We start from the raw sequence: 23,748 nt of genomic DNA, 5'->3' as shown, positions 1-23,748 counted from the left end.
CTTGGTTGTTTGTAGCATGCTAGCTGCTACAGTTTGCATGTATTTTTGTAAAAGTATCTTTATAATGGCTGTTATTCCAGCGTGATGTGAAACATACGAGCCAGTTAAAGTAACCTAGTCAACTTTGCTCTGGATGGAGCTCCATCCTCTGACAGAAACGTTGGCGAAGCGGAGAACAATATTTGAGCATGTGGCTTATCTAAAAAATTAAGGTAGCTGTCATAATTTTAAACACTTTGCTGGTAGTCTTGAGATATAACTTGAAAAATAAAGCCATGCCAGAAATGATAACATTATCATGTCAAAATGTATGCATATAATCATGTCAGTATTGCCTTCATTGATATGCAAATGACATCCAACCAGAAGTGGCTGCTACACCACATAATTTTCTCTTTGTAGATTCCCTGCAAAAACAACAATGATGTGGTGAAGTAAAGGGTCAATGAAGGTGATAGGATGGAATCTAAACAGGCATGTATCAAGTCTCAAAAATAATTCCTTTATAATGAGATGAAAGCAAAATAGACAGCATTGCCACCCCCTTTCACTCCTGGGACTTTGCGGCTATACGTAATTATAGAACAACGAAACATAACCCTAGTTTTTCAAAACAATCTTACAAAGTAGCACAGCAGTAATTTTTACATCTATATAATGCAGAGCATTGCATTGTGGGATTGTTAGCAGAAGGTACTGTACATACATTGAATATTACTTTTTTCCGCACCACTGTGGAATTTTTGAAAGCATAAGATAGCGGATAAATATACACACTCAGAATTCTGAATCACAAATAAAATGGCAACAGTAAATGTAGCGCACTATATAGTCAGTGGGAATTGTCCCTATATTTTTACCACTGTCAAGCGATCTTGCCATTTTAACTCCACACTGTGGTACTGCTAAGATCCATGTAGAGTTGCCGGGTTTGTTTCTGCAAAACGGTGGTCATTATGATAAAGAGTGAAAGACTGGGATATGGGGGTTGCCAGACTATGATCTGGCAACCCTAAACTTCAAACTATTAGGTATTGTTGACCAGCTGCACCTTGACAGTAGTAGTATTTAAGTTGATGATGAACTGTGGTGAATCTGAAGCGGTAAGTATTTAAAAGTTTAAAAGTTTCAAACGTCAAAGCATTGAAAACGTCTTCAGTGGACAAAACTTATATCAACTGATATTACATGTACATTTCAGTGGCTGGGTGTCGTCAGCTAATTTTATTAAACAGTTTTATCACTGTAGGTGAAAATGCCTCCCAAAGCCACATGAGGTTATTTTTTACAGAAGAACCGAAGTGTAAGTAACAGCTGAGCTTAGCTACTGAGAATGATCTGTAATCAAGTCCAAACATTTCCCTCCTTTGAGGGCAATCTCACCTGAGCTGCAGAATCTCAGGTGAGATTTGAGGATGGCTTACAGCAGATAGTTGGTTCAAACAGAGTAGAACATTAAGCATAGGTTTTCATGTATTTATTTTCTTGTACAATATTCTTGAAAATCTGTCACACATCAATTTTAAATATACATTTTTGCCTTTTATTTTATTTCAAAAATGTAAAATACCTGTTATAATCAGGGAAGAAATCAAGATACAAGTCAGGTTTCAGGCAGGTTATATCACCAAATACATATTTAATAAAGTTAACTTTTTGCAGAGTCAGGCTCTGTACGTGTGTGTACATGTGTGCATATTAATGAAGAGGAGATAGAGAGCAAGTGCACTTACATAACTGTTTATTTTGGCCGTCCCTACGATAAAACCAAACCTATGCCCTTGTTGTGATGTGTGTAAGTTGACACAATAATATTATAACATTGGGTAAAATACTGGTAATAGATTTCTGTTTCTGCTTTACTTTCCCAACACAGCTGGACAACACAAAATGTAAAACAATAATGAATATTTTAAGTGCTGCATTTATTTAGAAAATTCTGCATAACTGGCATTATTTAAAAGCAAAGAATTTCAGGCATGCAGTGTAGTAAAAAAAGTCTGACTCACTGCAAGTCAAAAACAGGAGATACTGTATACAGAAAAAAGCAGAATCTGCATCTGTCTCACACACCAAGTAATACTCACGATTAAAACCTAATTCCTAGAGACTGATCTGAACAGGGCTAAATAAAGGAACGGAACTGAGAAGGATATGTGCTGCTCAAAGCTAATGAGCAACTCGCCCATGGGTCATGGACATTGGAAATATTATTTCTGTATGCAAGAAGCAGGCCTCAGATTCCACATGGTCGCATAATGGAAGGGGATTAACGAAGAATACCTCCTGTCATCTGTGGACAGCGTGATGAGCTGAGAGGGGATTGAAGGAGAGAGAGAGAGTGACAAAAAGAGGAGGGAGAAAGAGACAGAACTAGGCCAATTGTTTTGATGTGCTTAACTCTTTCTGGCTTTGTGTATGTGCTTGTGTGTGCATCTGTGTGTTTACATAAACATGCCTGTATGTCTAAACTCTGACTACTCTGCCACTCTACATCATTGTACTCTGGAATAATAAACTAAAGACATCTTGCAGCAATCATATGGCCTACATTTTTGCTTGCAGTGAGTGAGTATGGTAAAGTTGAATAAACATAACCGTTCTGGTACATTTGCTTTTGTCTATATTAGGGCTGCAGGGAATTATTATTTTATTACTGGTTAATCTGTCACTTTTTTGATTAAACAGTTGTTAATTTGATCATCCAGTTAATAATAATCAGGAAACATTATCAAAATTCCCCAAAGGCCAAAGGTAACATCTTAAAATTGCTTGTTTTGTCCAAACAACAGTCCAAAAGCCAATAATATTCAATTAACAATCATATAAAACAGACAAAAGCTGAGCATCCTCATATCTGAATGGCTTGCACCAACAAATATTTGGCATTTTTGGCTGGACCGCAACAGCGGGGCAAACCCTAAAAATGCAAATGTCCATGACTGACTGACTGACTGACTGACTGGTGCAGTTACACCATTGGCCAGCCGAAAGCCACGTGAGTGAGCTCTGACGTTAAACCACTGGTTGGTCAGCCGAGTGCTGGAGTCTCCCCATTGGCCGTTTCTCTTTCAAAATGAATGGGTGCAAACTGTTTCTATTGAGTCATCAGGGGGTCGTTTACAGGCAGTGTTGCCGAGTTGGCGCCCGATCCGCTAGATTTAACAACTTTTCACACCCCTTTAGCGACTTTTCTTCACAAAAGCACCTAGTGACGAATCTAGAGACTTTTTGGACAAACCTTAGCTACTTTCCATAGAAGAGAGTCAACATTACTGCCCCGCGAGCACGAGGTTGGGCTTTCACTTCATAAGCACACCTCTCTAGGCGTCTCATTCAACTGACAGCTGACACAGTAGTGAATTAGCTTATAACTTTCTCTGAGTCATCATTTTACAAGTAAATGTATCTGAAATCACAGTGCAGCCATTGTCTTTAACTTATGTGTATGATGATTTTGTCAGACGACATCGCAATTATAATCAGGATTTTAGCAGTGCAGAGCAGCAGCTTGGAAATGGCTTGGAAGGGACTGTTGGTTAACATGTAGTCTTAATAGGTGGCATTTCGGTCACTATTCATACTTGTTCCGTTGTCTGACAACAGAAACAGAAAAACATGTAAATGAGAACAGCTTTATCGGGAATTTGCTCTATTAAAATACTATATATGTGAGCACAGAGAGCAGGAGAGAAGCAAACAGATAAAGGGCGGTCCAGTCACATACTAAGTTTTAAACTACTTTTGTTGCTTAATAATTGACTTTGCCCTTCGATTTATGGGCAAATTATTTCAGTACATGTCCATATCAAAAAGACAGTAAAGTACAAGTAAAAATCCTGGATTGGAAACCCTATGTAAGCAAAAGTGCTTTTTATATTGCATGATTACGTTGTTGCATAAGTAGCATTTTACTGTTACATCCGGTTGAGGTAGAGCTAGATTTATCCTGGGGTTCAAGATAAATCTGAGAGGTTGTGAGATAATTAATGAAATTGGAGATAAGAAAAAACAAAGTTTTGCTACACAAATTTGTATCAAAATTTTCTCTAATTTTTGCCTCTGTGAAACACTAGATAATTTAATCTTTTAATTCTTCGAAAATGTATTTAAATGAAAACATCCTACAATTTTAAAGGGGAAATCATTGTTTTTGTAGGACTAACTGACATCTAAAACAAGGGTGAAATTAAAAACTGAATTTACATAAGAGGTCAAAAGCCATATTTACTGTGAACCACTGGTTTAATTGTAAACAATGTATTGTATGTTTTAGATTTCAAAGTTTACTAAATATACTGTGTTTTTTTTAAAGTAAAATCTTAATATGAAAAAATAACTAATAACTAAAGCTGGTACATAAATGTAATGAAGTATAAAGTACAGTATGCAAGAGTAGAAGTATGAACTAGCACGAAATGGAAATACACCAGTCAAGCAGCAGTACCTCAAAATAGTACTAAAAGCACAGTGCTTGAATAAATGTACTTAGTTACTTTCCACCAATCACACAAATACTGACACATTATCCCTAAAGCAAAACATCTCTAACATACAGTCATCTGTTCATCCCATCTACTAGTAAAGATTATAGAAGCCTTTGTAATATGGAAAAAGGGAAGGTAATATGGAATGCACTAAAACCTGGGAATCATTACCATGGGAAAAACATTTCAACATAAAGCACTTTAAAAGAGGATATGCTGTTAATACCCACGGCTTGCATGTAAATTGATATGCATGCAGGGATTTCAGCATGGATTGTTTTCAGCAAAGCATCTGCATTTAATCCCCTTTTGTGCCTTATTCAGATGATGAGAATTCATATACGGACATGTGACAGAATGCATATTAGCTCTTTTTAATTTTCTTACTTTCATTTTGATTCACGCAGTATTTTCGTCCTCCACTTCACTCCAAGACATGTCAATAATGACTGTAGGGCTGAGGTAGCTCACACATTAAATCCTGAATGTGATTAGATGTGAGTTTAAGAACCCTGTTGAAAAGTGAGCTAGGTATTCATAAAACATATTTAAGCAAGACAAAAAAAATCGTATATGGTAATGAATTGGAAATAACTAATTGGAGTATCAGAGTCCTGACATAATAGGTGTATAGTTGTTAGTTGGGCTGTTTTTATACAGGTGACAGCTCTTAGGAAGAAATTAAATGGTTTTAGTCTTAATGAGTGCACTTAGTTTTTGGCAGGAAATTTCATTACAATGATGGAAATATTTCTTGACCTTGAGACTGTATAATGTCCCAAGAATCCCTACTTAGCTTTCTTTTGGTGTAACTTGGCATGTACTTGTGACTGGAGAAAGCAAAATATAGAACAACCTTTGGCAATATTTGTAATATGCTGTCCATTAGGAGACTGATTCTTAACCCAGAGAAAGAAGACGAGTGTGTGGTCAAGGATGGTTGGAGAATGCGGGGAAAACGAATCATTAGAAAAGGAGAAAAATCCCTTTTCTGTTTTCGTGTCAATACAAAGTGCATTATCTCATCTGTGGTTCCCTTTCCTCCGCCCCTGCGGTGCCCCTCGTTCCTCCATGGAGACCAAACATCCGCTGTCACCTGTCAATCAAGCCCTGACAGACAGTGACCTTGCTCGGCATTGTTACAAATGATTTGAATTGACCTTGCATTTTCAAGTTGCTTCCACTGCTGGTTTCCCTGGCAATTGGCTTGTAAAAGAGGTGCCATGCCAAATAAAATTAGATTGATTGGCTCCCAGATAAGTAGATTTATTGGGCTCAAGTCTGAGGGGCCAGACCAGAGACTCTCATAGTGTTTTTATGTTCAGTTGTACTACAGATTAAAGGTGCAAAATGATGAGACTTTCACATTTTGTCTGTGATCTATCAAGCTAATGTATGCATCAGTGTACTTCTATATTGAAGGTGAACATATTCTTGCTAAACTCTAGCAATTCATCATGATCATACAACTAACATCCACATAATGTGTAGCCAAAAGAGTGCAGTATTCTCTTCCTCCAAACAAACTGTCATAAATCAGACTGTCTTTGTTTTGCAGAATGAAAATGGTAAGCATAAACCTTGTTTTTGTTGCAGCTCAACATATCAAAAATGCTTGACTGCAGGGCATTGTCATTTACCAGCAGCCACTATTTCGTGCAAAAGTATGTCAGCACTATTTGTGCTCTCTATTGATACTTGTGGAAGTCTGTTTTGTCCCAAATTATTGGAGGAAATCTCTTATGTCAGCCCTTGAGTAGTAGAACAAATAAGGGAATTGCATGTACACAATCCAGAATACATGTTTTTTTTTTGTATGGGCATCTTGCAGATGGGGTTCTGAGGGAGAGCTGGGGTTATATGAGTGTGTGTGTGTGTGTGTGTGTGTGTGTGTGTGTGTGTGTGTGTGTGTGTGTGTGTCTGTGTCTGTGTGTGTGTGTGTGTGTGTGTGTGTGTGTGTGTGTGTGTGTGTGTGTGTGTGTGTGTTGGTGTTGGCAGGGTTAGCTGTCTAACTCAATCTGTCCAAGCTCATGTTTCTGTCAGGGTTAGCGTAAGCCAGCAGTCAGCTATGTCAGACACTAAATGCCAGTTTCGGGGGAACAAAGTCACTCTTTTTTTTTTCCTCTTCCATTTCATATTTAGAGCTCAAGGAAACAGATCACAGAGAGACTGTGGAGGTTACTATGGAGGGAGAGGAAGAAAAATACTGACTAGAGAAACAATTAGAGCAGGGAAGAGTACAAAATATGCTGATGTGCTGTGTGTGGATGTGTGGGGGCATGTGACAGGAGGGTAGCACATGGGTGATGCTGCTCCTCTCGAGGAACAGAGAATTGTCACAATCTGCACCTTAAGCACTCTCTCTTTCTCCCCCTCTCTGTTTCAGACATGATGATTGAGGTTTTTTTTTTTTTTTTTGAGAGGGACGTTGCTATAAATTAACAAAACTGTAGCCTCTGGGAAGTGACTGTTACCCGCCTCTCCCACATTTTCCTCCCTTTCCCTAACCCAGCTCATTCTCACACATCACAGCCTCTATACCTCCCTCCCTCCCGTCTCCATCGCTCTTTTTTGCCCCCACCCCCCACCCCCTCCCTCTCTCACGAATGTCACCTCTACTGATGGTGGCTGCTGGAATTCACGCACACATACTCTCACAACCCCTCGCTGACTTTGGATGGGAGGAGTAGGAGGAGTTGGAGGGGGAGGAGGGGGTTCGGTGAGGAATGTGGGAAAGGAGCGTGCCATCAGAGGCAGAAGAGGAATCTCTGCCTGTCTGTGTCCATGTCTCCGCTCTATCCCCGGCTTCCTTCCTACAAAGACCGTCAATGTCCCGCTTGCCGTTCTACCTCTGGATTTAAGTCGGCTGGATTACCGCCTGGACTCTCAGCTCATTATTCCATGCTGCCACATTTAAATGGGAGGCAAAGTTGGACCTCCGTGGACTGCACAAATGGTGACAAACAGTTTGATTTCTCTCGTGCTTTTAAGAGCTTCTTAGCATTCAAAATGATTTCACTTTTGTTCAGTAAAAGTGTTTTTATATGTAAAATCATTTGAGCTCCTCCTCTTTGGTACTGTCTATTTCAAGTAGGTTAGTTATTTTGCAATATAATATTTTGAACCTGGCCAATTAGGTGCATTTTGATGTGAAAGATGAGTGGGGAAGAGGGTTAGAAACTTCTCCATCTTCCTCTTTTTAAAAGTCAGTCACTCTAACACTGGTCTTTCTGTTATTCTTAACACGGAAAATGTGACTTCACTTTTTTTCCGTGTGTTAGTGTCAGATTTTTATTTTTGATCAGAGTGGAGGCTTTACGATGCACTGCAGGTGAACTTGCATCTCTTCCAGTTCTTCCCTCTCCAAGGGAACCCTCAAACTAAACTCTTCCCTGTTAACCTACTTAGACGCCAGATCTCCCCTGTGGGGGTTTCTCTAAAACGCCCGTCCTACTCTAGTTTTTGAAGAAAAAGCAAAAGCCAAACCAGCAAAGGGGGTACTGGGAAGGAACAAACCCCCCTCCCAAAGGTGAGAGGGGGGGAAGATGGCAGCTCTCGCCAGCTCTCTCATTAGACAGAAACGGGCGGTCAAGGACGACCAAGCCAACCGGCCGGTAGCCAACAAGCGCAAACCTTGTCCTAAGAGCAACAAGTCCTTGTGCCAGAAACAGATCCTGGTCCTGATCTCCAAAGTACGACTATGCGGGGGTCGAAAAGGTCGAAACGACAAAAGACCGGGTGAGTCACTGCTACATTTTTTATTTCTCTCTCTGCTTTTTCCTTTTCTTGCTCATATATTAGGATATTTGGTTGGAAATTGGAAATTAAAAAGTTGAACAAAAGTATGTTACATTTTTATTAAATAACTAAAAACAGAGCAAATTATTTTTTTTTACAGTCAAAACAAATTTTAACAAAAAAAGTATATCATAAAACTCAGTAATTCCATTTGTTTGTCATAATGTCAAGTTTTGAAATTAAATAAATTTTATATCAGTATAGAGTTAATTTCTCTGCTAAAACAAGTGAATTTGGTTTAGTCCATCAAAAGCTACCAGAATGCTTTTTCAATTATTCAATTCCATAAGGAAGAAGGAACCACCCAGCATGACAGCTAGCTTTTAAGCACATATAACCCTTTTACTACATATTCACAATTAAAAGTTATCAATTTAATATCTGTTGCTGTCATAGATAATAAAACATAATACTTTCACATTAGCAGTTGTTTTCAAAAACAGCCACCAGCAGCTTCACCTGTTCGATACACTGACTAATGGTAGCTGCTGCCCTAAGCCTTGTGAAGTAAAAATTAAACAAGTTGTTGGATAAATGCAAGACCCGGGTGAAATGACTTCAGATACACCTAATGGAGCTTTCGCATTCCTAAACATATAAGTATGCAATGATCTGCAGGAACAATAAATTGTGTAATTAGCTAAAGCCATCATTGCCCATTTATGCTCCATGCACTCCCTCCAGTTGTATTCATGTCTGCAGATCATACAATTCTATGAAAAATCACCTGTACGCATTTTTCCCCATGCGGAAGAATTTACAATTTCCGATTACCATGTACACATCGCATACAACTGCACAACAAAGAGTTCTGCTCATGCATGGGAAAATTGTAAGTTAACAAACGGGAAGTTTGAAAGAAATGTTGAAAGTTGTACATTAACAGATGTAAATGTACAGATTTATGTTTTGAGTTTATCAATTGAATTTATACAGCAACCAGTGAGTGACACACATCCTCACTAACACACTCACACAAGCACAAAATGTGGTTGAAGGGGAAAATCCATTGGTTGATTGAGATTTTGATTTGGAAATTAATTAAGAATATTGAGATATAATAGTCTTAAAAAAATAAACAAAAAACACATGCAGATAATTCAATGAATGTTGTTCAGATAAATCAACTAATTTTATCAATGAATAAAATTTGTGATTAAAAAACACCAAAATTTCTGTAACAATTTAAAAAAGTCCAATTCTGGTGGACTGGCCAACAATACAGTGTCACATCAGCTTCATGTATGTAAACATTTCAAAGTTAAATCTTACAGTAATGCCGCCTTGACATCCACATCTGCAACACCACCAAATCTGGGTAAAACATGTCCTTTGCTGGGTAACTGTGTCAGGTTCTCTGCATGACTTTAACACAGAGTCTCTGCGGATACACAAATAGTACATTTAAAAATATACAGTCTCCTTGATGTTGTGGTTGCAGGTGCAGTTTGTGTTGCTGTTGTTACACTAGTTACATATTACTATTCACAAATTATACACTGTCTTGCTATGTTTAACATTTAATGTAAGGGGTTTTTTTTGTTTAATTTCTTGATTTGTAAACCTGTGTATTCTTTTCCATAATTGCTTTTTTTTTTCTAAATGCACTATTGGACTAATTCAGGAGAGAGAACAATGTAATTTCTTCATTTATCTTTACTGTAGTCCTTCCTCCTTTGCTGTGACTGGTAGACTGCTGTATTATTTAATTAATGACTGAGAAACGTTTTGCTTTATTCATGCACAATTGGTAAGTGTAGTATGCTTAAGTTGAATTATGCGTATTACAGAAATGAAGAAACATCTTTCATTAAGAGGACATATACTTTCATGGTTGATGGGGAGAAGCAGTGAATTTAGTGTTTTCTTCCCCCCCGGAGCTAAAGACTGCATCTGAGCAGATTGAACGTGAGAATGATGAGCGATGAGCAGAGCTTTGTGCTAGATGAGGACTTTCATTTCATTCTGCACCACTCTATTAACACATGTCCGCTATGCTTCAAACAGCGTTGTAATTTTGAAGTAAACCTCATGGCCAAAAGACCGATGTACTGTAGAAATGATAACGGTGCAGTATTTACAGGAAAAAAGCTTAACATTTGAAAGCCTGATCAGCTCAGTTTGGTCTGCCAGTCACTGTTTAAGTCCTGACAGCTTGTTTAGTGGCATTTCATGGCATTGTTAGTTAACACAAAAGACTTTCCTATGAAAAATTCTGATACCAGCTCAATACATCCGTCATTAAATGGAAAAATATCTTGCCGCCAATCACATCCATTTCAGTGGTACAGAGACCTCCACTTCCATCTCTTTGTTGCTGACAAAACGCGCCGATTTTGACACTTAGCAAATGTGACACAACAATGATATTATACTGTATCACAGCAGCTTTATTTCTTGGGAAAACGTATGGCGCCACTATTTTGCATCTGCTCTGGGTAGCCTGCACAGTCCCTGATTTTTATGAAAGTTAAGTTATTAACATAATAATAGCAGATGTTGGTCTGGTGTTGCATTGGCAAAGGGGTTGATTATGGACATGACTGTAAAGGCTCTGTGCTCACATAAAGTTAACATTATTATCATTACGATTTCATGAGAATTTTATCAGTGACTTGGCTTGTCCTGAGATAAGCTATTTGTTATCTGAGCCATATGGTTCTGTATGACATGACAATTAAACATGTTAATTAACAAGATATTTTGGTAATAGAAAAGGTAATCTGGTCGGCATTACGTTTCTTTCAAACATATTTGCTGTTGTCAATTAGTTATATAAAAATGTAATTTCTATGAGACAGGGTTGAAAAAAACGGAGCAATACATTATAGACACCAAGCAAAACTGACTCTCCAACTCACTCACAAACTCTCAAATCTGCTTATTCATTCTTAGAAGGCTGCAGTTTCTCTTCAAGGAGCAGCAACTTTGGTTACCGTCAGCCCTGTTCTGTAGACCTTGTTGTTTTGTAGAACTCTTGATGTTGCCACCTATAGGCACGTAAAACTAATACCTGCTACAAGTTAAACACAGGTAAAGAGTAGTATTATTTTTATTTGGTTTCAAATTGGAAGGAAAGAAAAATCAGCTTCATCTAAGCTATTCAATTTTATACAGTATTGTCTGAAAGACTTTGGGATTTTTGAGCAGATATACAGTATAATGTACATGGGGTGCAAAAGCCTGAGACCACTCAGGTTTAGAGATTAGAGATTATGTCTTCACATTTATGCAACACGAGCGCATATCTTTTGTAACATGTGCACATAATAGTTTGTCATTTGCACAAGTTAATACCTTACCGGGAAATATGTTTATACATTTTCTCCACACAACAAAGCCATCACAGGATTCTGTAGATCTGTGGTTTTTGAGAGGAAGAGAGTTTCAAATGACTGACTACTGTAATGACAGGGATGGACATAAACCCTACTGCTTATACATATGGCTGGCACAAATCTCACACTGGATGATATCCATGACAAACCACAGCATCTGACGGATTTTACCTGCCTGCCTCCGCTTCATCACCCTCCTCTCGGAGTCCTGCGCAGTCCCATACTATCCAAGAGACCCTTCAAGGGCTTGCCTGACCAATTAAAAAAAAACAAACAAACAAAAAACTGTCCCACTGAGATCAGTGATCTGCATTGCTGCCCTCTTTTCAGATCAATTCAGTCCATTAATGTATAGCGATTAATCAATAATCACCCTCTCAGTTTGTTCAAGGTGGAATCTGACTTGAAAAGGGAGAGATATCGAACTGCCTGCCCCTGTGTATCACCTTTAGCGCCTTTCTCTAAGTTAGAGCAAATGGATCTTAACACACAACATAAGTGTGCGTGGAGCTAAAGAAATTTAAAACAAAAAAACAATACAGTTTTCATTTAGATTCAAAAATTAGCCAGATATGTGATATAAAGAATAAATAATTTTAACAACTATCTGGAAATGCCACTAGACTATACAGTAGTAAAAATACAAATGTGCATTAAAAATAGAAACACTATTAGTTGAGTCATTAGAAACTAATCCATGCAAATACAGTGCAGACCTAGACATCTTGTAGCATTGAGTGGGCTGTTTGGCATGGAGGTGCACTGTAGTATGTTGTAGGAGTATGCATCCAAGGGGCCAGTCCACAGTTGGAGCACAAATGTAGGCCCCGGCAGGCGGGCAACAGACCGGGTTACAAGGAGAGATTCAGCAGAGGATAGCATTAAGCTGACCCCAAGAGATCAGAGCCGCAAACTCGCTTAGTCAACAACACCTGATCAGACAATGCAGTGTTAGGTAGCTTCTCATCAGAACTTTACTGACTGTGACAGGGGTCAGAGAGAGAGAGACAGAGAGAAAGAGACCGAGAGGGAGGGTGAGTCCGCAGAGGTAAACACAAGCTTAAAGAGAAAAGTAAAGATATTACTGATGTCAGAGGAAATTGTGTCAAAAAGTGGAGGCAGATGGCAATCATGGGGATGGACACAGATAAAAAGGTAATCAAAAATACAGGAGTGGAAGTAGGGATAGATACCAGTGGAGATTAAGGGGAAGGTGGGTGGGACTGAAAAGAGCTGTGAATCAGCCTGTCATGGAGGCAGCATGTGGAGAAGATGAGATGGGAAATCACGTGGCTGGTTATTAAGTGTCAATGTAAAACAGCTTCCTTCAGACATGAAGTTCTTCTCTTGTTTAACAATCTGTCTAGAATGTAGGTTGTCTTTAATTGAAAGCTGAGAATGTTTCTTCTATTGAAGAAACTACTGCAGTGCGCATTCGAAACGTGCTTGTTATCTCATTGATAGTTCAATATTTTAGTCAATCATCTAACCGTCATCATCATCTAATTTCCACATCGCTGCTGTGTTATGATGACAGTAATAATAATAGACACTATGTGTCAGATTCCTGATCAGAAAATACTGGACCACAAATTCAAAAGGACTGCTGTGACACATTCACTCACTTACCAATTTATTAGGTGTACCTAGATAAAACTAATGCGGTATAATATAACTGGCCTATCAACATAAATCCTCCCTTCATGAGGATTATAATGTTTGGTTTTTATTGCACCTGTTTGAAAGAGGGGTTGATTTATTTTAATGGTCATTTTGGAGGCTGTAATTTGTGGTGCTGTTGAACTGGGTTATACTGAGAGGAGTTCTTAATATGTTCTCCATCTCATTTATATTAATTACGGTTGACACAATATTACGAACCCGGTTTCATTTAGGTGTACCTAATAAATTGGCAAGTGAGTGTAGATTAATATAATCACTGGGTGTCATAGTAACCCTTTTCCCTGAACTGGAGAATCAGTATTTACTGGAGAACTTGACTTAAATCTTAAAATGGGTATGACAGGGATTTATTTCATCACTTCAGTAATATGCAGTTAAGAAAATCACTGGCAGATGTATTTTTGCATCAGCAAGGAAAATATTTCAAAGAACTTAATGTCCTGGATGCTTTCCCTTCAAGTGACAGTGCATAGCACTTGTGCTGCTGTGATAAGACATTTCCAATATGCAGAGCTTGGGTCTCTGTCTAAAAGAAGCTGCAGCATGTTTTCCAGGGAATCCGTGCTTTAACTGGGCGCAGCTATCTTTGCAACGCGCCGTCGTCCTAATCGATGACATTGGTTACGTGGATGAGTCGCCACAGCCCTAACGGACTGTTGTTTAATGTTTCTCTTTTTGTGTTTCTCGAGAACCACTTGTCCAAAAAAACCTCACAGTCGGCAATGCACTTCCTTGTGTTCTCAACAATATGCACATGAAGTTTGTAGTCCATCACATAAGCGGTTGTTGAGAACATCGAAGGACAGACAGAGATTCCTCCATTTATAGTTAGATGGTGATTTAGTTGGTTATGTTCTTGTGGTGGCAATGGTAAGTCATGGACAAAATTACAAAATTACTTCACACCATGATCTCCTTGGATTTAACCAAACCTCACAATCTATACAGTGAACTGTAAGATGCAGCTTTGTTGGACTTCAAACTAACATCAAACGCGCTTAAAGCACCATTAACAAAACCAAGTTGGTTATTCTAAAGTTTAAGACAGTTAACCAGCATTTACTTTGAGACACAGAAGACTGTGTCTCAAAGTGCTAACAAAAACAGCAGAATTGTGCTATCGATGGTCACAATTCCCCCGGAAAACAGTGATAATCACGATAATGACAGAAATAGAAATTGTTGGTGTTGTTTTATTAGAATGTTTCCAAGGTAGATAGTAAAACCAGCCACTCTCTACGCTAAACTTACTTGCTGTTTCAACTGTTGTAAATAAACGTAAGACAGGGTTGTAATAAATGACATGAGCTATTTACTTTAACACCCCTGCAATGATAAAGTATGACATACCTTAGCTGTGTTGAGCATGCAGGGAATGTTAGGAAAGACTGGCTCTCAGCTGCCTCTTAACTCTTGTAAAAAAAACTCAGTATGTTTTGGGGACCAAGAAAAATGAGTTAGAGTGCAAAAGTGCTTAAAGATAACATCAAATACCTCGTCAGATTTGTGTTCTTGTTTACTTTTATCAGATAGTTCCTCTTTTGTACCAAAGTTTTGCCAATTCTAGGCACTTTTAAACTTTAAAACAAAAAACAGGGTTTTCTAGAAAATATCTTTATATTTTATCAAAGTAAAGTAAAGGACCTTTTTGGTATCAGTGCTGACACTAGGTTATTGTAGCAGCACTAATATTGAAAATGTTCAAAATGATATACAGCCTTTAATCAAAATCTGAGAGATTTTCAAACAACAGCTTCCTGTTTGTCTGCATCTAGACAAGACAAACAAAAGATTAGTGCCTGATTGCTGTTGAGGTTATCCCACCAATGTCTGGGGATTTTCCGCCTTGAACAACCCTCGTTTCATCAGTCGGATATAAAATATCTGGTACCAAATGGTGACGATGAGGATAGGGATGCAGCTGTTCACGCGTAGAAGTAGGTGATCTAGTTCAATGCTTAAACTTTGTCCAAGATATGCCCATCAGATTAAACCACAATGAAACAACAAAGTTTTGGCTCTAATCTTTTAGGGATTCTTATGTAATGCAAAAATCCTTTAGAGATTAAGGGATGTACTTGTGTATTTTTTTTAATTTTGAAGATTTATCTAACTTTATGTCTCTGGGTTGGAGAAGCCCCTTAGACACTCAGTAAATAAGGTCAATTGACATGGGAGGATCGGGGGATCCATGTCTTTTTCTTTGAGTAGTAGCGCAGTTGGCTTGTGAAAAGATATTCCGCTGTAGAGATGCTGTTGACAATGCCCTTAAGTCTTATTCAAAATGAGACAGCGGAGGACTGTGTGTACAAAGAACACCCTTTTGTTTTCTGTTGTCCTGAGAATACCACCTCAACCTCCCACACATACCTGCTAAAATTGAATCTGTGGGTGTTTTCATTAAAGCTGACAAGGACAGAGTGAACTTACCTCTAACAAGAGAAAGACAGTGAGGATGGAGGACACCTAGAGAGGTAATGATGAGAAGACAAGGAGAGGGAGAGGTAGACATAGTGTGACAGGAAGAAGGGCATGAATGGGAGATGTATTGCAAGAGAAGCAGGAAGTACTTCTTCTACCATAAAGATGTGTTTGTGTGTGCACATGTACATGTACACATGACATTATACACATTAATAGTTTACTATGAAAATCAAATTATTATGTTTTACTGAAGTACCGAATTAAAATCTCACATGACAGTGTTCTCTGGAAAAGTGGTACTTATATAGGTTTTCCTTTTAAATTTACATGTGATGACTTTTAGAAATAAGTATCGTTAAATTAATAGAAGAGCCTCAGGTGGGCGACTTCCTTCGGCACACTGGCACCTGCTGGTCCTGTGCTCTCTCCGTTTCTTACCAAAAAAATCATTGTTAAATCAGAAAAAAAGGAAGTGATGGCTACTAATGTGGTGGGGAACGGACAGTCTGAATCCTTTCTGAGCAACTCTTTCATCAAGAGAAATTAAAGCATAGCAGTGTTTGGTCACGGTGCCCCACTACTACGTGGAAAAAAAATAGGTCACTACTGGAAATGCTTCATGAGTTTGAAAATACCAACGCTACTTTGTGCAAAATGTAATTAAACTATTAACATACTCCCCAGCAATGTGCACACAATCTACAGTATAAACTGCATAACAAGGCAGCAAAACACACATCGCATATTTTGAATCAGGATATCGCCTGTACATTGAAACAAACTCCTTTTTAGTGCTTATTCAAACACGATTTGTGCATTACCTTTAGCAGTGCCAACATTTCAGTTCATGAACTCGCTCCCAAAGCCGAGGAAAGACAGTGGTAAGAAAAACAGAACCCTGTGAAAATGTGTACTCATTTAAGTTGACTTCCGGCAGTGGAAAAATCCCATTATTTATTTACTGTTTGTAAAATAGAGTATAATTTTAAACTAATCTTTCTGTAAACCTATTGTGTTTGATGAAATATTTAGTTTGTGCTTTGCTCACTGGCATGCATGTTTGCATAAGTGTACTGTACATTCAGTTGTTCAAGCGTATTTATATGCCTGCTTTTTATTTATATGCCTACTTTTATGTGTGTGTATCTGTGTCTGCACGTTTCTATTCAAATACAGCTGTAGGAGTATGGAAAGTGTGTCAGCTAAACTTAATCTCAGACAATGTTTGGCTGAAATCTACGACAGATTCCCTCCTCTAGTGCCAAGCTGTTTTTAAGCATCTCTACTCGTGGTTTTCTTCTTCCTCTACTCCTTCTGTGTGGGAAAATCGCACCGTGTAAAATTTCTGAGTTCTTTCTTGTCTATCACTGTGCAGTTTAGCTTAGTTGTGTGTTCACTTGTGTGATCATCACACGACCTGACAGAGGTCTAGACCCCTTTGGGAGTGCTGAGGAATGTTTGTGTTTGTTTGTTCTGCATATATTAAAGTGCCTATTTGTGTCCTTGCTGGAGGGTCCATGGGAAAAAGGATAGCTGAGGTGTGTTCTTAGGCACAGTGGTCTCGCTCTTGTGCTTCAGTGTTTTTCTGTTTAACCCATGTGAAAGCACAGTCAAGAAAGTAGATTTTAACCTGAAGAATTCAATGTGGAGCAGCATATATGATATTATTGATGAACCTGTGACGCCTGAATCCCAGTGTGCTGAGCATGTTGTTAGCTGTCACTGATATGTTCGTGTCATAGTGCTAACGAGGCACATATGTGAATATTGAATGTGTGTCAGGGAGGCACTGCGAGTCCTATTTGCTTCTGTGTGTGTTTGACATGCTCCTGTCAACACCGATAATACGCAGCAATAACTCTGTCTCACTTATGTGAACTGCTGCCATGTCACGTGGAATGATTTATGAAGCCTTGAATGTAAATGAAGAGGCCATTGTTGGAGTTGCAGGTGATGATGTACACCTCATTCATTCCTACTCCCTCTTTACCCTCGCCCCTGTGCTGCTATCCCTCTTCTCCCCCTCTACAACATCCTTTTTCAACCTGTCTTTCCCTATCTCCTCTCCCTCCCTCTCATGCTTGTCACACTCTGTATCTTTGTGTCGTTCTGCTGCTCCGTCACTGCCCTTTTCTTTTGTTCTTGCTATCCTTCCCTCTTTTATTTCTGGACAAACCTAGAGCATTCCTCAGTGTTGCCTCCATGTTGTTAACTAGCTTTCATGACTTCATTCCTCTCTTGTTCCTCTCGTTCTCTCCCCCTCTGTCTTCCCACAAGGTTGATAATTACTAGCAGCACTGTAGAGCTCATGGCCCAGTTTAGAAAGGAAAAAAAAGGAGGAACCAAGTTCTCCTTTTATTAGAAGCGGAATCAAACCCTACACAAGAGACAGACTCCCACTTTCTTGCATGCATGCAGTACACATTCATATATGGGCATGCATGCATGCATACACAAAGAGTGAAAGGGAGATATATAGAAAGAGCAGCTGAAGGTGAAAGAGAGCATGCTGAGAAAGGAGGGGAGTGCAAAGGGAGTCCTGAAAATATAAGCCAAGGAAAACCCCTGTTGTTTGGTTTGGTAAGAGCAGAAGAAGAAATGCCCTTGGCTGCTCAGTCATCCAGGCCCACAGTAATTACCCCCAACCTTATCAAGAGGAGCTCGGCTGGAGGGAGATCAGCGAGCAACATACTGAGCTCAAATCAAGCCGGATAAATACATTAGTGTAATGATAACCAACATCGAGCCATACACTACGCTGATTAGTGATAAACCTCAACCACTGCTTATTTTTCAGAGCAATTACATTGCAGCGAAGGGTTTAAGTGTCCTTGATGGCAGTCGTGATGTAAGAAGTGATTACCTTGGGTTCTTATGTGCATTGACCTCATTTATACAGATACATACATAATTGCTGTGTGAATGGTTTAACTGTAGGACTAGGCTCCAGTCTCCCCCAGGTGATTTTCAAAATGATTGTCAGTGCCAAATGTAAATTGATGAGGGGCATCCCTGTGTAGACCGCGCAGCAGTTACTGCTGGGATTAGGGAAAAACCCAATTTAATAAACACAATGCTTATGACTATAATCTCTTATGCTTTTAGAAAACTTATTACACTTATATACTAATATGTGTCCCTCTCCGTCTGATATTTTCAAATTAAATATTTCTCTCCAACATAACAGAACCACAAGAAAGTGTCTTTGTCAGTACAATACATAAACAATATCTTTTAAAGCCACATCCCTTAACGCACTCTCGCTCTACGCGCTTGCTTTTTTCCTTCATGTGAGGAGAGGTCACTTGGAAAAAGGCCTGCTGATGAGTCAACATGTTGTTGGGTGTGTTGACAACACCTGTGTGCTGATGTACATAAACAGACAGGGAGATGTCTTTGACCCACACTCCACTGACCTGGATCAGCAAATGCTTTCTGTCACTCAAGCCCACACGTGTCCCAGCAGGGGAGTCACGCACCTGTAGACACACACCTCCCCTCCATGGGAAATACCCTGGACGGTCAAGGCTGCAGGTTGGGTTTCTGGCATATTTAGTGAAAGTTCTCCGAGGCAGATGTAGGTGTGCTCACCCTGACAGATAATGTGCAGTGCCGGCTGTTCTATTAACTACAGGTCGGGGATGCACCTCACCCTAGATGATACGATACATATGGTAGGATTAATCACGATTATAAACAGTCTCAATTGGTAAGAGAGGATTTTTTTTTTTTTAACTAAGTGCTGATCCACTTACTTCATGGTCATGGTTGATAACCGAAAACCTGACGAAAAAAAGAATAAATTAATAGTCTGCCCACAGAAGAAACATCCTATCCTCCACCCTGACAGCAACAAGCAACAAATTAAATTCACCACCACACTTTCAATGTCAATCTACTCCCTTTTTGGTCATGAGTCCTTCAATGCATTTTCTCCCTTTTCACTTCAATGCTAAAAAGGCTGTTTAGAATCATGGCATCACCAGGGCTCTTCTGAATTGTTAAGCATTTAATAAAATTCATGCACTGTTTCATACAGTACTAGAGGTGAAGAGATTAGTTGCCTAATTGATCAATGGATCAACTGAAAATCTGCAACCTTTTTGATAATTTATAAATCATTTCAGTCATTTTTCAAGCAAATAGGCGAAGCGTTCTGTTTCCACATCCTGATAAAACAAGCAATTTGAATATGCCATGCTGGACTCTAACAAATTATAATGGGTCATTTATAGACAAAACAATTAATCAAGCAAATAGTTGGCAGGTTAATAATTAATAACAATGATCAATTGTTGTAGCTCTATTTTACAATGAATGGGACTGTGTCACGAAAGTATTAACAGATAAATATAATTAAAGTATGAAAAGTAAGGGGGGGTTGTGAGTTAATTAATGTGGTACAAAAAACAAAGCTCTGCTACATAAATTTGTATTCATTTTTTGAACTTCTCTCTAATCTTTGCTTTGTTGTTTTGTTGAGAGTTTTACCCCTATGTGCCTTTAACAGTTATTTAAGTAAAACTGCTAACGACTCATAGACGTCTGAAGTGTAACAATGGGCCCAAACTAGACACTGCTTTTTTGTAAGGGCTCAAAAGCTAAACAGGTTGAGAACTGCTGATTTAATCTTTGTCAAGGAATTTTTCTTTATAAACTTATTATTGTTTTGTTTTGGGTTTTTTTTGTAAAATGTTAATCTGCAAAGTAACTACTAACAGCTGTCAGATAGATTAAATGTAGTGCAGTCAAAAGTACAATATTTCCCTCTGAATTGTTGTTGATTAAAAGTAGGAAGTAGTAGAAAGTGGAAATACTCAAGTGAAGTTCAAATAGATCCAAACTGTACGGTTACTCAAGTACAGTACAGTACATGAGTGACCATACTTAGTTTCCCGCACTGCATTATAAAATGCTTCACTTCAAACAATAGATTTGTCTGGGGTATAGCTTATAAAACTATGACTGCTTTGGGCCCTCTGCCATACAAAATATGCTCTTACTGTTTGAATACAAGTATGCCCCAATATATCCAAATCAGTAAACATGACCTTTGAGTCAGTAGATTTCTGAGTTATCATCTTCTCTGTTTACCCCTGTGGAGCAGTAGAGGCTACATGTGCACACTATGCACCCTCATGATACAAACACAGGCTTTTTGCTCCTGTAAACAACTCTGTGTGCTTTGCTAATCCAACCAGAGGTAGACTGCTGTCACAGTATGTCACTATCAGTGAGTGTACTTCTCCGGGGCTTATGAAAGAAAAAATGTGGGCTTGCCTTGTAACGTGTGCTCACTCTGATGTGGCTTGGACACAAACAATTACGTTTAAAGGGTCACTGCACCAATGTTATGCAGGAAATTTAGTTTACTCATTACAAGGAGTACTACTAAGCCTGCGAAAACATTTGTATCATGTCCTCTGTGGACATTCAGGAGAGAGTTGCATTAGGGAAAATGTAGAATCAAATGTTTTTGGAGATTGAGCCCAACTAGGGACTAAAAGCCTCTGCTGCTTCTATTTTGACCATTCTTATTTAAAATGTGTGTTCCAATAAAGCTGTGTTCCAATAAAGTGCTATATAAAACATCATAATCCACATACTACTCAAGTATCTGGTATAAAACATTCTACATGCAAATCAAATTGACGAGTATTGTTAATGATGTTACATTAGTTGGCCTGTAAAATTTGTGAAGGAGGAGAGAATATCCAGGTTCACATAGATCTTCAGTACTGAGTCTTGTTTATAGAAGAGATACTGTATGTGTTTTCCATCCTTTCAGTCCTCGAAAAGACAAATCTGACCTTGGCAGATGTGTGTTTGTGTTCTGTGTGATGTGTACTCTATTTTACTCTGTATTTTGATGAGTGGGCCGTGTTACTCAGGCAACAATGTGGCATGTTTTTGGAGCCTTGATGTATACTCTCCTAATGCCAACATACTGCAACATTAATAACAAAGGCAGAAAAATGGTGTCTGGTGTGATTGTGTGCGCGCGTGGGTGCGCGTCTGCGTGATGGCATTAAGCGTACACAGATGCTGTCAAGACACTGAGAGGGGAGCAGTTGGCAGAATACGCGTGGGGATGTAGTGCATCTCTGCTATTTGATGACACTGAGTTGAGTCAGTGTTATGATTATGCACAGTTTTGTTCATTTGCATGTTGTTAAAAGCCTTGTTGCTGCACTGAACTATTAGAGCCAAAACAGAGCCTCAGAAGTTTATGGCAGATCCAAATATACATGGGAAGAAAGGCAAAAATATCTTTAAGAATTGAAATATTTCAGTCCAACACATATCTTTGTCATAAAGTCATGATCCTATGGACCTGCCTGCCTAAAACAAAATTAAGAATGATTTATTATTAACTCAGTCACGCAGTTGATGTTGTCATCATTAATCTCCTCCAGCAAATTTGTAAGAAATTCAACTCAGGAAAATCAAGACTACATGTATTATTGGTTGTACAGGCAAATGCAGCTGTGTATGTATGATCATGGTTTCATTAATAATTTATCTTCAGATTATTTCCTCGATTCATCTATTATTCAAATAATCGTTTAGTCTATGAAATATCAAAAAAATAGTACCATCACACCCTCCCAGAAACCACGGTAACATCTTCAAACATTTTGTTTTGTTCAATTAAAGGTCCAAGACCAAGTAACCAACTTTACAAGAATATACAGTATAAAAAGAAAAGTTTTTCATTTGACAAGTTGGACCAGAAAATGTTTGGCACATTTTTCACAATTTTTGCTTGAAAAAATGACTGAAACAATGATTCAGTTTATTTTCATTATCAATTAATTTGCGGATTATTTTCTTGATTAATTGATTCCTTGTTTTGTCTAAAATATCAGAAAATCGTTTAAAATTCCCTTTATAATTTCCAGCAACCCAGGGTGACATCTTCAAATGTCCTGTCCAACAGCCCAAAACCCAGATATTCAGTTTACTGTCATGTATGACAAAGAAAAGAATCAAATCGTTGCAATCACCAAATAATTGTCATTTTTTGCTGATTAATTTTCTGTCAGTCAACTGCTCATTGCAGCTCTAAATCAATAATAACACAACTGCCTAATCAATTAAACCACTAGTTGGTTCACTTCTAATGACAGTAATGCCAAAACATAAAACTTCTTCAATAACTTCATAGTTTAGTCTCAGTGGCAAAACATGAGAGCTCTTTATGTCCAAATTACTAGAACAATATACATACACTGACAGACACACTGACTTCTACAGCATGAAAGTTTTAAAATACGAGTTTGGTCCTAAACACTTCAAATTTGTAATATCTGTATTGTAAAAAGGTGGCAAGAGTCCACAGGAGCTGTTTTTGGTTTTATCATCTGTTAATCTCTGATGCAGCTGCAGTAAAACACAACTGTTATGGTTTTTGCTGAGGGCAAACTTTCATCATAGTGGATTAGAATTTATTGTGCGTGTTTGGGGTGAGGATTTTGAAGTTAGAGACGGCCCTGCTAAGTGAAACATTAGTTTTAGTGCCCCTGACACTGAGCGTGGGAGTTTCGCAGTCATATTGCAAGAGCTGTCTACTGAATTTCTCCACGAATGTTTCTTTTCTCGAGCACATACAGCCTTCACTCTTAATGAAATGACAGTGTCATCTCACTCACTGTTTCACTGCCGTCCCTCTGCTCACTTCTCTCCTCCCTGATCTTCCCATTTCCCTTTTTTTCTCTCTCTCTCTCTCTCTCATCACTCTCTTTCGCATCTGTGGGGACAAGTAATGAACGGCTTCCCTGCTCTGATTGGATGATGTATGAAGTTATTAGGTAGGATGAAAGCGTACATAACTCAAAGGATATGAAACGGGAAAGGGGAGAAAAGACGAAGAAATTGCAAGAGCAGATACTGAAATGTTTTGACAAGCAGCTTTGAAAGAGAGAGGATGGGGAGTGCCACAGATGCATGCATGTAACAATGGGAGTAGGTCACAGTTTCACTGATGTTTCAACCCTGGCACACTTCCTTTCGGAAAT

At 38.6% G+C, this 23,748-nt stretch overlaps 1 protein-coding gene across 2 annotated transcripts in view; it reads left to right on the top strand.

Moving 5' to 3' along the window:
* Positions 1 to 8,032: 8,032 nt before the first annotated feature.
* fgf11b (fibroblast growth factor 11b) overlaps positions 8,033 to 23,748 on the top strand; it is a 30,905-nt gene continuing 15,189 nt past the window's right edge. The window contains exon 1 of one of the 2 annotated variants that reach the window (XM_040150760.1): positions 8,033 to 8,225. In XM_040150760.1, coding sequence (XP_040006694.1) covers positions 8,033 to 8,225 — 193 coding nt within the window. Of the gene's footprint in view, positions 8,226 to 15,440; positions 15,468 to 23,748 lie in introns of those variants that run through there. The other variant, XM_040150761.1, reaches the window with a different exon arrangement.

This window comes from Xiphias gladius, chromosome 17 (assembly GCF_016859285.1).
Source record: "Xiphias gladius isolate SHS-SW01 ecotype Sanya breed wild chromosome 17, ASM1685928v1, whole genome shotgun sequence".
NCBI classification, from domain to species: domain Eukaryota; kingdom Metazoa; phylum Chordata; class Actinopteri; order Istiophoriformes; family Xiphiidae; genus Xiphias; species Xiphias gladius.
Note: the sequence above shows the minus strand (reverse complement) of the source record. Positions and strands in the feature narration are given on the sequence as shown.